Genomic DNA, 15,081 nt, shown 5'->3' with positions numbered 1-15,081 from the left:
ACAGTCCAGATTTTGTTTTGTTGACAACTTTATATTATAAAAACGATTATTATTTTATTCTTGATACATTGAATATAGCTGAAATTAAATCTAGCATAATAATGCATGTGAATCAATGCTTTAAAGATCAAATGTCAATAAAAAATGACTTCAAAATAGGGCAACCAGTTTTTAATGAGGGCAAGTAGATATTCAAAGTAACTTGCCCCCCGGGCAAGTGGGTGTCAATTTCTTACGTTAACCCCTGCTTACCTGTAGTAGTTTTACTTTAATAATCCAAATTTTTCTTTTTGTTATCTGGTTTAACAAACCTTTTTAAATGTTTGTTAAATCCAGATAATGATTTCTCCATTATTGAATCACCGTTACTTGCAATTTGAATGGTCAGTTTTGAATTGAATGCGGGTTGAATGTTGCGTCCGCCATTTACAATGTCAAAAGTAGCAATTTAATTCTGCTCGGATAATTTATATCTAATCGAGGAAATGTGTTTTCTCAATGTTTATGTGTAGTTTTATGACTTGTTAGTATCAAAAATGAACTGTGATTCCAGTTTATATAAGATGGGTGTTAGTCGTAATTATCAATGGATTAACAACTTGCAAAAACTCGCCGGACTAGTGGATCTACGTAATTAATAGACCTTTGATCAATTTTGTTTTTTATTTAATTACTTTTGCCGACTTTCTTTAACCGTGCCGTCTGCAAAAAACCCTGCTATTATCGGATGGTCAATCAATTATCACGTAATCACTTCTGCTAATTACCCAGTTAGTGCGCACGCACTATTTAGAAGGTGACATGTGTATTGGAAGAGATCAGATAAGATAAACAACGCCCGGGGTAGTCCCTCGATTATAGACCGAGTTTCAAATACTGAAACATTAATTTCAATTAGGAGCACAGCGGAATTTATTACCATTGAACTCGAGATGTTAACTGACTTGACGTACGGGTCAAATTTTCGATGCGTCAAAATGACTCGCGGCAGAAAAAAGGATTGCGTCAAAAACCAGTCATTTTTAATTTGCACGCGTCAAAACGCAGGATTCTGCGTCTATTGAAATCCCTGACTATCTTTGCTGCATGTTATAGGTTAAATGAAATTAATTTAAGTAAAATGTTATGGTAAATTATACTTTATTAATTGATCCAAAATCCAAATGAAATGCTACATTAACCAAGAACTTTAAAATGTTTGTTTTTTCAGTCATGCCAAGATATTAAATCAATGATAATAGCTTAGTTTGATAGAAATAGAAGTTCTTAAAAGCTATCCTTTAATGGAGAATTTATTTCAATCTAATAAATAAAATTACTGTAAAAATCTTAATTTATAATAACAAATACAAGAATAAAATATTTTTGCATATGTTACTGTATATAAAGATTTTTACAGAAATACTTGCCAAAGGTAACAAATTAAATAAATTATCATTAAATGAGCATGCAGCAAAGAAAGTCAAGCCTATGATGAAACTGATCCAATTTTTGGTGGGCTATTTTATTGCCTTTTACAGGAAGTGTCAAATACTTGTGAAATTCATTGAAACTGGAATGCAGCAAGAATGTAACAGACCATATTTGATTATCCAAGAACTGCCAATTAGTCAGTGACACATACCATGTATGATACAAACATGTTGAATCTGTATTTTTATACTTTGAAAAACATAAAAACAAACATGCATGGCAAACATCGATACAATTGTACATGACCAAACAATTATAATTCAAATAATTTTAATCTGATAAATTGTTCTATTTTGAAAAAGTAAAAAAAAAATAAAAATGGCAAACATCGGAAAAAAAATGTCACAACCATACAAATATAATTCATCGAATTTTGATCAGTTAATTTTTCTATTTTGAACAAAGTTTAAAAAAAACATGGCAAACATCGATAACAATAGACACGAACATTGCAATATTCTTACCAACAGATATATTTCAAAAGGAGAGACAAAGCAGCAAAACACACTAAACATTTTACACAAAATTATACATAAATTTAAAAAGGTTTTTTAAGAATACCAACACGCCGGGTATGCGAATACTTCGTTTACGGATGGCACTTCACTTACAGAGAACAACAAACGCCACGCGCGAGAGGTGAGTTCTTCAGCTTTTTTGTATTTATGTTCTGTTTATTTGGTTTTTAGACACAGAATATTGTTTGGGTGATTAATGGAATAGCACTTCGTATTGCGAAGAAAGAAATTCGCGGAAAAACGGTGAATTATTTTAAAAAAAACGATAAAATTTCATCGATAATCAGCATGAATTGAATGATCAGTACATATTTAAACAAAATAAACATACTTGGAAATAAATCAAGAACGTGCTTACTATTCGAAATAAAAGATCAATATATTCAGTAATGTTACAACATGTTACATTTTAGTTTACTAATGTATTTGAGAAAATTCAAATGTTTTAAGAGTCGCATGCACATTTTTCATCTGCACTTCGTTTACCGATCATCTAAAAAACAATGGCACTTCGTTTCCTGACATCTAGACACTTTTTTCCAGATATAACACACTCGTATTTTTTGAATCAAAAATGCAGAATTCGCTGTGGAATACTGTTAAAGTAAGCAGGCAATAAATAAAAATGTATGTACTTAGTACGCAAATAAAAAACGAATAACCGAAGCATGTTCTTATCCCTTTGAAATATGATTATGATTTGGTATAAATGTGAAAGATAAATGTTAAACAAATTGGATATGTCTAATGAGTAAAATCTATATGACCATATATTTTAAATTACGTTCTAAGCGGTTGATCTAAAGCATTTATCTTTATGTCCAAATGAAGGTACTAAGGCTATTTTCTTTTATATTAGATAGCATGTCATGAATAATCACTCTGCTTAAACTGCCTCTCAGAGATTAATATCAGCAGCGATGCAGGTTCGAAATTCTATTGGAACTTTTTGGCTCAATGCCAATAAACGAAAATAGCAATAAAAGAACGGGCGGGGTTGATTTAATCACACGATAGTGGTGTAAAAATTATGCATATCCGTCTTTTTTTAATATAAACACAACACATGCTGCATATGAAGTTCTATCCAATATAGCACCCTAAACTTCGTTTGTGTGGGTATACTAAGTACTGACTCCATAATATGACATTTAAACATTTTATGTACGCATTCCTTTTTTTTTCAGAATCAGTTGATTTTACGATTTAATTTTAACCGTGATTCTTAAAACTCAACCAATACAGTGATTTAGGGTCAGGTGAATCGCACTTCGAGCAAACGTTAGCGTTGCGTAAAGGGAAGTGCTCCCTATAAGCAGGGCTCAAAATACAGGGAGTTTTACCATTCTCTTTTTAATTTTGTTGCTACGCATAAGTATCGTCTTGATGATGCGATTCAAATAAGCACAACCGACATAGGATTTTATGAAGAACAAATGTGTATTTGCGTCATAAAGACCCCTTCACTACCGTTATCTAGAGCACTGCTATAAGTAAAATTAAACACGATTGTGTTGATTCGCATTATCCGTACACATTTATTTAATAATAAATATTATCTTATTTGAAAATTGCAATTATAATAAACATAGTATAAATTAATAGTCATGTGATTTTTGACAAATATATTTTAAAAATGTTTCGTATGAATAGCCATAATATAAATAAATGCATTTGAGGTAGAAGATAAAACTCAGTTATTAGAGTGCCCGCTTTGTTGAAAGTCTCCGTAATCTGAAGTGCCCTTTATCGGTAAACAAAGTGGCTGCAACTTTATGTATGCCACCTATTACAAAATGTACTATCTTTGTTTATATTTCATTGAATGCTATCAAAATTTCAGTATTTGAAGCACAGTGATTACTCTACATGCTGGAATAGCAAAAAATTTCTTGCAATAATTCTAAGTAGTTTTATTTTGTTAAAATGTTTACTGTTCATCCAGTTTATGCTGTTTTCCGATCAAATTTTCTATTTTTTGGGCAAAACTGTTCCATTCTTCCGTGAAATTGTGTATTCCCAATACAAAAGGATACACCATTTATCAACTCGACCATGTGTCTTGTCTTAAAAACTAATCTTTAGGATATAACTTTAAATAAAACAGAGGAACTTACCTCTAGCGCGTGGCGTTTGTTGTTCTCTGTTAGTGAAGTGCCATCCGTAAACGAAGTATTCGCATACCCGGCGTGACCAATGTAACTCATTTAGATATGCAAATTAAATGATTTAACATACCCACAAACATTTCACATATTCATATCTAATATCACATCTAGTCACACATAAGTTAGAAGGAAAAAGTTATTGTAAAACAATTGTAAGGAATAAGAAAAAAATAAACGCAAACAAAAGAACATAAATAAATAGTACGCTTATTAAAAAAAATCCATCACATATAAAATCTAGTATATACACAAACAAGACGCAATTGTTCGAAGTGCTGATAACTAATTTTACCAAACTCTTTTATTTATCAAGTAACTGGCCTTTTTATAAATTGCTATTAAACTTTGATCTAGCCAACTGATGAAAAATACATCACACCTACTTTAATTGGCAACGCGATTTGTGTATATACTTTGCAAACTGATTGAACATCAATAAAATATGTTATAATATACCAGTGCCGAAGTGACTAACTGTGAATGCCAGACTGGTCAAACCTGAGTGCCCAAGTGGCACTTTTTTACGGTGCCGAATTAACCAGATGCCGAAGTGACTAGATACCTAAGACAGACATACAGACAAACCTGATGGGGCATAGTATATTTATTTAAATGTAGGTTCATAATAATTACTTTTTAAGTTCAAAAGTGATTTTTTTTATGGCAATTACTCTTTTCAACTCACATGCATGATCATTGAAACACAAATTGATATTGACTTAAGCATAGGAACCCAGCACAAAAAATCATGGGATACGGATAAAACCCCTCCCGGACAAAAACCCTCCTGTCATTTTCATAGGGGGCAGACAAAAACCCTCCCATGAAAAAACAAGGGCGGACAAAAACCCTCCCATGAAAAAAAGGGAGCGGACAAAAGCCCTCCAGTGAAAGCAATTAAACACCGACAAATGTAATTGTTTCACACAGTGTTGCATTGATTAATCCGAAAAATTTACCCATTGTGTGTATTGTGTTTTTCAGGGGTGTGAAATTGAAGAAGAAAATGTGTATCGATTAACTGTATACATACCGCTTTTCTAATGTGCATTTATATCCGATAATCCAATATCATAACAACATCAATTAAAACTCGTGGCTCAGATTTCACGGGAGGGTTTTTGTCCAGTCCCCTTTTTTCATGGGAGAGTTTTCGTCCAGTCCCGTTTTTTCATTGGAGGGTTTTTGTCTGGCCCCTATAAAACTGACGGGAGGGTTTTTGTCCAGTAGGGTTTTTGTCCAGCATTCAAAAATCATATATGATACGATATATAATATATTTAAAGCAGGAACATCATTAATCAATTGAAGTGTGCCCCATTATAGGTGTGATCACACCTTAGTAATCTAATCAATTATGTTAATATCTTGGGGGGGTGTAATGACTAGTTAGTGACAGCTAACACGCAATAAATAAATGCTACATTACCCTGTTATTACTATCAGTGTTATATATGTTCATCAAAATCACCTGAAATTGGTGCGTAATCAAAAAGCATAGAAGCCATTTTGGTGTTAGCTTTTGGAGGTCTTCCTGACCAGATGTTAATTACATTCAGTCTTTGAAATAAGCACTTGACCTTTTGCCAGCAGATAGTAAAAACATTTTCTTTGGTGTAATACATTGGATGTCGATGGCCAGACTGGAGGATTAATTATTTTGACTAAGTTACAGTTATTAAAAAAACGTAAATATGCATAATTTATGTTTATAATTTTAATAGATATAGTGCAAGTTAATATGCTGTAAGATATGGTAAAAATAGTAATAATAGAATTAATGTTGACATTAAAAAGAAGCACCCGCTCATGACATGTCATTGTTACTATATATGACAGATGCACTGGATGATAGCATCGATTCCATTGGCTTTTTCTGTTAATTTACTGAGTTACTATAGTTACAAATGAGTTGAGTAATTCAATCAAGTACCACATAATGACATATCTGTTTTTATTTTAAGTAATAGATGATTCAGAGGTTTAAATTGGGATTTAATGTATTTCAAGAATTAATAGATGCAGATTCTTGCGTTTTGATGAAAATGCAATTTTTTTTCTTTGCATCATTTTGGCACATGGCAAAAGACACATTTTGCATCCTGCGGCTAAAGTTTATCCAGTTTGTGTTTGTATGTGGAAAAAAGTTTTATATGTATATTGTGTAACAAATACATAATTATTAGGTTACACATGGTTGTTTTTATAAAAACATAGGTTCGTATTCATACACATCACTCTAGCATGTAAACAGCATGGATACTTGATACATGTCCTTTGGCAGGGGTATCGCAAGTGGGCGAAATGGGTGATTTCTTCCCCAAATTAATCTTCACTTCGCACATTAATTTCATGAAGTCAAGTGACTTCTCCTCCTTTTAATGATTTACTTTGTGCCAGACATTGACAATTAAAATCATTTTGATGTGGAGAATTGGACACAGGAGGATTCTCAGCCATTAGTGCCCCATGTACAGGTCATGCAAAGTTGAACATTCAAAAGAACAGTCTGGAGCTATTACACTTCTTGAAATTGTTAATAGATGATGCCTTGATTAATTGCCTTCTGCATGCTACCAATAACTATGATTCAGCAATGTTAAATGGCCCATTAAAACAATACTAAGGAATGATCAAATGGGAAGATGTAACCTAGCACTTGCAATAAATATGGGGCTCATTTACAGGTCAGATTCAGAATTTCTGCTGTAAAATGAGATTTTAAATGAATTTTTTATTTAAAACAAATATTTGTAACAAAAAATGAATTTGATTTAATGTTGAGTTGCTTAAAATTAACAAGGAAGTAAAAAGATTCTGAACATTACTGGCTTTTTACAATTGAAGTTTATTTGAAGAGTTGATTGAAAGCTGAACAGAAACCACTAAGTTGCTGCAAAATATACGTAAAACTAAGATCTATGACGCAAATGTACCATTTCTCCCAAATATGTTACCAATTCTCCCTATTTTGGCTTTAGGGAGAAGTGACTTCTCCCTAAATTTTGAGCCTAGCTAGACCCCTGCTTCGGTCATCTTTTAATAACCTCACATAATGATCAAGCGCAAGGCAATAACACTTGATAGTTTTATGTGTCCATGCACTGCACTTACCGACAGGCAACAAGCATTGAATGTTACCTTGATTGTGTAAACTAGTCATTGACACTTCTGTTCTAATTGTAAACAAGAGCCTGTTATGGAATAAATACAAAATAGATCATCAATTGTGTATAATGAAATGATGATATGTAATCTGGAAGAATGACATGATTGTAAATGTGGAACATGCTTTGTTTTAGACAAATTAGGCCTGTTACATGCATTTTGTCAGATTGTTTATTGGTGTTTGTGGCAATGGACTAATGCTTGTTAGACAGATAATACACGTATCTTTTTTCAAGACTGTTGTCATTTAATCAATTTTGGGATATGTAAGGGCTAAACTAAAAGTTAAATGTGTTCACAATTTATTTGCATGCGCAGGATCAGCTTTGTCTAGAAAAAACAAATAGTTCTGTTGTAAGCATGGCAATGCCTGTAAATATAGTGTTTGTTCTTCAATTGACAGCATATTAATTATTGAGATGGCATGATATTGGAATTGGCAATAACCTCTATGCATTTTGGAATGTTATTTGAAAGAATGTCTATCCGAATATGATTTCTAATCTTCACAAAGTTGGGATTCATGTTAATTGTTTCTCGGCTAATGAAAACCTTTTTTCTGACCTTTTGTGGGAAATATACCAGTTTAATTCACTCATTTATTTTGTTTATTATTGGAAAATTTGAAAATTGCTTAAATATCACTATTTTTTTAAGTATAAGGACTGTAAGTATTATTGAATCCAATAAATAAGAATTTGTTTAATGATGTTTAATGTTCATTAGTTTGTGTACCTAATTAATCACATAGTCGTATGAACATGATTTAATTTTACATAACTAAATTATACATTAAGTAAGAATTTAAGAATTAATCCCCCCCCCTCCCCTCACACACAAATCCATATTGAGAAAAAATAATAATTTGGGGAAAATATGTATATTTTGCACGGGTAAGATCAGTACTTAGAAACATGCTTGGTTTAGACTCATCTGGCTATCAACATTTTTCCTAACGTCTGGAAATCCAATGGGAAATCATTCCATTAAGGGGATTGGAGAAAATTGGAAAAGAGAATTGGAAAACTGCATGGACAAATGTGATTACATGTACAACAGGCATTACTTTGGCATACAACACTAAGGTTACCATGTTTGATATGCTCTTGTTATTTATTATTCAGTTGCTTAGTTAACATTTATTCTTGTTATTATTATATTAAATTATATAAAGACAATTATGAAATACTGATTTCAGTGTTCACATTTTTCAGCATCATTTAAATATGTATACATGTATTCCACTATCTGCATTTAACTGAATAATTGTTCATGTTTTCACTGTGTTCATTTATGATGGTTATTACCCTTATAATTGGTTCACTCAGTTGTTTATAACTTTGTATTGGTACATGTGCAAAAGTGACATCACCTCCTGATAATGAGGAGGATACATGTACATGTAGTTGTACTTATGTTTATCTCATAGTAGGTACATGTACCCATCTACTGTTCATATTTGTTTACAAACAAACAAGATGGGTGCTAGACACGGTGTGTTCATAGATGTTGTTAGTTTAATAGGATTTAACAATGTAAGCTAGTTTTGATATAATACGTTTTATTATTTTTGCATATTATATAAACAATATTACTGTAAGTATGCATGTATCTGTATTTTGTATTCATCAGGGGTTCTTGACAAAAATACGCCACTATTTTTGAAAACCGCATTTAATGCATGAGTACATGTATAAGGTGTCGTCTCAGATGTTCAGGCCAGACAGGCCAATAGAGACGACACTTTCCACTTGGTCAAATATTTAACAACATTGCTACTTAAAAGTTCCCCTGCAATTTGTGGAGGGCTTTCCTGGTCTAAGGTCATGTTCAATAGTGCAACATAACAACAATCTCATTTAACAAGGCAGTGTAATTGTCTCTTAGGCACGTCCATATACTGTGTATATTGTTCTTTGACATGAAGTACAATTAAGGGCAGTTACATTCCCACACATTTGAATTTTAGAAGTGATAAACTGATTGGGCAATTGTGAAATGTGGACTAATTTGAAGTCTGATTTGCTTGTTCTCTTTATTAAAAAAGTTTTGCTTCCATTTTGGCATTTTAAAAATCTGATGCGCATTATATATGGTTGCATCTGATAGAAGGTAGAGCATAGAGTTAAGATTTTCTTTTTTCTGTCTTCAGTTCACACACTCAGCATGTTGAATTTAAGTTCAATTAAATGTTTATTCATGTCTGTTGTAAGAGATTTGTCACCCCGTCATTTGCATCTGGTTGTCCATAATCAGTGAACAGAATTCCTTTTCTCTGACTTCACCTCAATCACACTACTGTTTCCTGCCTGCAGATTGACACGCTCAGCATGTTGAAGTCTATCAACCCAGGAAGCACAGAGGAGAGCCTGTCCCCCCAGTACCTTAAGGAGAAAGACGCTTGTGTGAAGCTGTTTGATGCATGGACCGAACATGACCAAGTGGCCTTTGTAGAGCACCTGCTCTCCAAGATGTGCCACTATCAGCATGGGCAGATCAACTCTTACCTGAAACCTATGCTGCAGAGAGACTTTATCTCTGCGCTGCCCGGTTAGGGTCTTTTATCTGTTAAAATAAATCATTGAAAGTAACACACTTGTTTAATTAAAAAAAGCTTCTTAAGACTCTAAAAAGTTGCATAATCTGTCCATCCTTCCTGAAACTTTCTCAAAAAGTTGTTCTAATGATATCACAGCCGAGTTCAAAAATAAAAATGTACCTTGAAATTAAACATTTATGTTTCATAATTTACTTTTATTATCCTTAACTCCACCTTCTTAGAATAGTTAGTCTCTTTACTGTAACTCACATTCCATTTTCCAGCCAAAGGTTTAGACCATGTAGCAGAGACCATTCTGTCTTACCTGGATGCCAAGTCCCTGTGTTCAGCTGAGCTGGTGTGTAAGGAGTGGTACCGGGTGATCTCTGATGGCATGCTGTGGAAGAAACTCATGGAACGTATGACCTTCACAGACAACCTGTGGAGGGGCCTGGCTGACCGCAGGGGCTGGTGAGTCACCTCAGATTGTTACAACTGTAACCCCGGCAAAAACTCTTGTTTTTGTCCCCTACCGATGAAACCGGAGGGGACTTATGGTTTGCGCTCTGTCAGTCAGTCTGTCAGTCAGTCTGTCTGTCACACTTTTCTGGATCCTGCGATAACTTAAAAAGTTCTACATATTTTTTCATGAAACTTGAAACATGGATAGATGGCAATATGGAGATTATGCACGTCATTTCATTTTGTTCCTACGTCAAGAATTCTGGTTGCTATGGCAACAAATTTAAAAAAATGACAATAGTGGAGTTTCACCGGTAGGGGACAATATTGCTTGGCAATCTCTTGTTTCTCCTTTGTTGCTGTGGCATAGTTGATATGGTGTCCACCAAGTTTTATCACCACTATGGGAGCATTCTTTAGATCCCCCCATAGACGCCAAGTATTGGTTCTACCCAGGAAACAGACTCGCAAGTGTTTGGATAAGTCTAAGGCTTTCAATGCAATCAAGCTAAATAAATACATGTTGACTTCAAGGATCTCACTCTGTCATATTGATCAACTTATTCCTGACTTATGTGTCTTTGACGTTTGTTAAGGGCATGGATGCTATGCCTGTGACAAAGCTGTTTGCCGTGATGTTAAGCTGCCGTTAGACCAACAAATTGTACATCAAATTAATTATTTAATCAAATGGGAATTTACTCACAGCGGGAGTCGTTTGGAATATATTTTGTTATTTTTTACCTTAACCAAGAAACATACCTGGTATGGGGTTTTAATTTGCAAGGTGCATGTATTATGAATTGATTTCCTCTTGTTTATTGAAGCTTGTAGTTTATTTATGTAGATTACCTTCTGCTATGAAGTACTAGTGCGCATTCAGGTCATAAACATTGTCTATGCATATTTAATGTACTTAGCATAATGTCCCAGATAAATCTTTGTTTAAAGGCTTTCGTATTTTTCTGGAAATATTATACTGTTCATTAACTTATTTGGACAAGGACTAAGTTAACTAAAGAAGCTCATTTGAACTGTGTTCTGTGAAAACTGAGCTTAATGCATGTGCATAAAGTGTTTTCCCAGATTAGCCTGTGCAGTCAGTACAGGATCAATCAGTGAAAGCTCTTTCTGCAACAAATATATCTTTGATTTAAATCTTAAATACCATAAAAGTGCAAAGTGTTTTCCCTGATTAACTTGGACGACAAAGTTTATGCAAATGCATAAAGGCCAGGTTTTCTATTATGGGGCTCATTTAATTAATTTGCCAGTATACATGCTTCATAAGTGGTAATTTTACTTTTCAGGGGCCAGTATTTGTTCAAACCACGGCCAGGAGAACCTCCAAAAGATCACAAGTTCTACCGAAATCTTTACCCACAAATAATAAAGGACATAGATGTAAGTTATCAAAGTTCTACCGAAATCCTTACCCACAAATAATAAAGGACATAGATGTAAGTTATCACAAGTTCTACCGAAATCTTTACCCACAAATAATAAAGGACATCGATGTAAGTTATCACAAGTTGTACCGAAATCTTTACCCACAAATAATAAGGACATAGATGTAAGTTGTCACAAGTTCTACCGAAATCTTTAACCACAAATAATAAAGGACATAGATGTAAGTTATCACAAGTTCAAGAGAAATCTTTACCCACAAATAATAAAGGACATAGATGTAAGTTGTCAAAAGTTCTACAGAAATCTTTACCCTCAAATGATCAAGAACATAGATGTAAGTCGTCACAAGTTCTACACAAATCTTTACCCACAAATAATAAAAGGACATCGATGTAAGTTATCACAAGTTCTACAGAAATGTTTACCCACAAATAATAAAGGACATAGATGTAAGTTTTCACAAGTTCTACAGTTATCTTTACCGAAAAATAAACAAGTATATAGATGTATGTTGTCACAAGTTCTACAGAAATCTTTACCCACAAATAATAAATGACATAAATTTAAGTTGTCACAAGTTCTACAGAAATCTTTACCCACAAATAATAAAAGGACATCGATGTAAGTTATCACAAGTTCTACAGAAATCTTTACCCACAAATAGTAAAGGACATAGATTTAAGTTGTCACAAGTTCTACAGAAATCTTTACCCACAAATAATCAAGGGCATAGATGACAGTTGTCACAAGTTCTACAGAAATCTATATCAACAAATAGTAAAGGACATAGATGTAAGTTGTCACATGTCCTACAGATATATTTGAGTGCAAATAATGAAAGCCATATTTATATTAATATATCTATTAATATTTTAAACATAAATAGTGTAAGCTGTCTCAAATCTTACACATCCCACTTGCCTCAACATATCAATGGTTGTAAGTAAACAAGCCAAACAAAACTCACTTTTATAGCGCATCAAATGATAAGTGAAGTTTTAACACAGAAAATCTGTGCTACTTACATGTGTACAGTTACCTGTTACCAAAGGTTTTTGGTGTGCCCAATACTTAAACCCTTTCCTTCTCAGAAGCAAAGTGAAAATGGCTATGTGCAACCACCATAAAACCAGTACAGCCTGCACCCAATTGTATAAACGCTGGTTAAAGTTACCGCTCGGTAGCTTTTAAACCTTGGTAAGTTTGCGGTTATTCAGGTTTAGTAACCGTCAAGGTAACTCGATTGTATAAACACGAAATATCGCAAAGTAACTAAACCGCGCATAGTGGAATTTAACCAACGGTAAATTTAACCAAAACATTCCCATTGTGTCACACCGGTCTTACTGACAATAACGTAGTGACGTCACCATCTATGTATAGAATGAAACATTCCCACAATGCATTTTCTAATGACGTAATTTTCGCGCGAAGTGTCACGCTTCGATTTCGTTAACAAAAAAAAATAAACAGCGTCATGTATTTTTTTGATCAAATTAATTTACAACTGCTTTTACAATAAAATAAAGTGTACATTTTAACTATGAGTTCATCAAATTTTTCAAAATGTTTACGAACATATGTCACAGACCATGGAAAAAAATATCATGATGTCGGGATTTGCCTCATTTAGCGGAATCCCTGGTGCTTCCAACTGCGAGAGAGTGCTTGATAAGACGCCTAATTTTCTTGTGTTTTTTTTTAATGATGTAACATATTCATGGTCGTCGTAACATGCTAGCCTATTCTTTTAATTTTGCTTATAACCCGTTTTCATATGACTGCGTTATAAAATAATATCTTTCGCCAAAGAACGATGTTCACACATTCAAAGCACAACGCTGAGTATATCCTTAACTTCAAATTACATCCGAAAATCCCTCTGTCTGTAGTCCAATATTGCATATTGAAATTGAGAAAAGTGCGAGTCTTTTTGACGATTTCTTATAAACGCGACTTATTTCACACGTACATGCACTGTATATCGACATATTTCAATTGTCAATTTATCACATTTTCCTTATTTCGTGCAATGTGCATTGTTTATAATCCGTGCATATACTTTTGACATTTTTAGAATGTACAACAAGCCATACAAATATCGCACAATTCATAAATAATCTGCAATATTTGCTTTCCGATTAAATTCATGTTAGGCATAGAGATGTATAAAGTATAAGATGATAAAAATAGCACCACACAGGAATTCGGAATGTCCCATTTTTTACACGGGTATTAACGACTCATTTATATCTGTTGTGTAATGGAATGTTTTTCATTCTTTGTTTACTTATATATTAAATTATTTTTGTGTACAATAAGGGCATTTACCATAGACAAATAAAACATTGTGTAAGTTTAAACATATGTTTGTATGCAGAAGTCTGCAAATTTAACCGAGTTTATCAACGGCTATCATTTGTTAAACTGCTCCGGTTCATTTGAACAGCAGTAATGTAGAGTACGTGACGTAGCGTGTAAGGATAAAGAAAGTTTATCGAGTTCATAAACTCATTTGAAAATAGTATTAGGATGGCATAAGGGTCTTTATTTAACTATGCTAAAATAATTATTAAAGACCCTAGATGCAAAATCGTCAATTATTGAGTTAAATGGATTATTGATGGATTTTAAAGGATTATTAAAGGTAAGATACTAGTTCGAACGTGTTTTGGTTTTTGTTTGTACTTTTGTCGTTTACGGTTTTCGGAGAAATGATTTTAACATGCCATGGGCGCCATTGATGCATCGGATCACACACGGCATATCCATACCATTATATAAAAAATCACGTTCTGCGCGTCCTTAAATTTGTTGTCCGAAGTCGGAAAACGTATTGCCCTGTAAATTAAGTCAAATAAAGTGTCAGTCGCAGCAATTGTCTGTTTACTTGTCGAAATGTTCAAGGTTGTCGATGGTTAGATTTTATAATGTCGCGCGACTCGGCCATTTTGTGTAAGTTACCTCTCGGTTACTTGTACTTACCCACTTAGAGAAGCAGGGTATGTTTTAACTGGGCTTTAACCGATCGGTATAACTTACCCAATTTTATACAAACGCTTACCGACCAGTAACCAACAAGTTACCGACTTTTAACCGCCGGTATGTGGTTAACCACCGGTTTAATTGTTTATACAATCGGGTGCTGCAAGTAACTGCAGTCTGCTCCAGTTGAATGCTGTTGCTGCTGATTAGTAACTTAGAGTTGGAAATGAAGCCTATAAAACTTGAATCTGTTTAGAAAGGTCTTTAATTAAGTTTGATTTTCTTAGTGACTACAAACATGCTAAAATGCATCTGACTGGTTAAGGGTTAAATCACAGACTGTATTTATGTGTATTAA

The 15,081-nt window shown here is 33.6% G+C and overlaps 1 protein-coding gene across 4 annotated transcripts in view; it reads left to right on the top strand.

Moving 5' to 3' along the window:
• LOC127841249 (F-box/WD repeat-containing protein 1A-like) overlaps positions 1-15,081 on the top strand; it is a 40,593-nt gene that overhangs the window by 7,218 nt on the left and 18,294 nt on the right. For 2 of the 4 annotated variants that reach the window (XM_052369914.1, XM_052369913.1), the window contains exons 1-4: positions 8,756-8,862; positions 9,643-9,877; positions 10,151-10,337; positions 11,639-11,732. In XM_052369914.1, the coding sequence (XP_052225874.1) occupies positions 8,764-8,862; positions 9,643-9,877; positions 10,151-10,337; positions 11,639-11,732 (615 nt within the window). In that variant the 5' untranslated portion in view covers positions 8,756-8,763. Of the gene's footprint in view, positions 1-8,755; positions 8,863-9,642; positions 9,878-10,150; positions 10,338-11,638; positions 11,733-15,081 lie in introns of those variants that run through there. The other 2 variants (XM_052369916.1, XM_052369915.1) reach the window with 1 other exon arrangement.

The sequence above is a fragment of the Dreissena polymorpha genome, chromosome 8 (assembly GCF_020536995.1).
Source record: "Dreissena polymorpha isolate Duluth1 chromosome 8, UMN_Dpol_1.0, whole genome shotgun sequence".
NCBI classification, from domain to species: Eukaryota; Metazoa; Mollusca; class Bivalvia; order Myida; family Dreissenidae; genus Dreissena; species Dreissena polymorpha.
The sequence above is the reverse complement of the archived record's forward strand: the minus strand, read 5'-3'. Positions and strand labels throughout refer to the sequence as shown.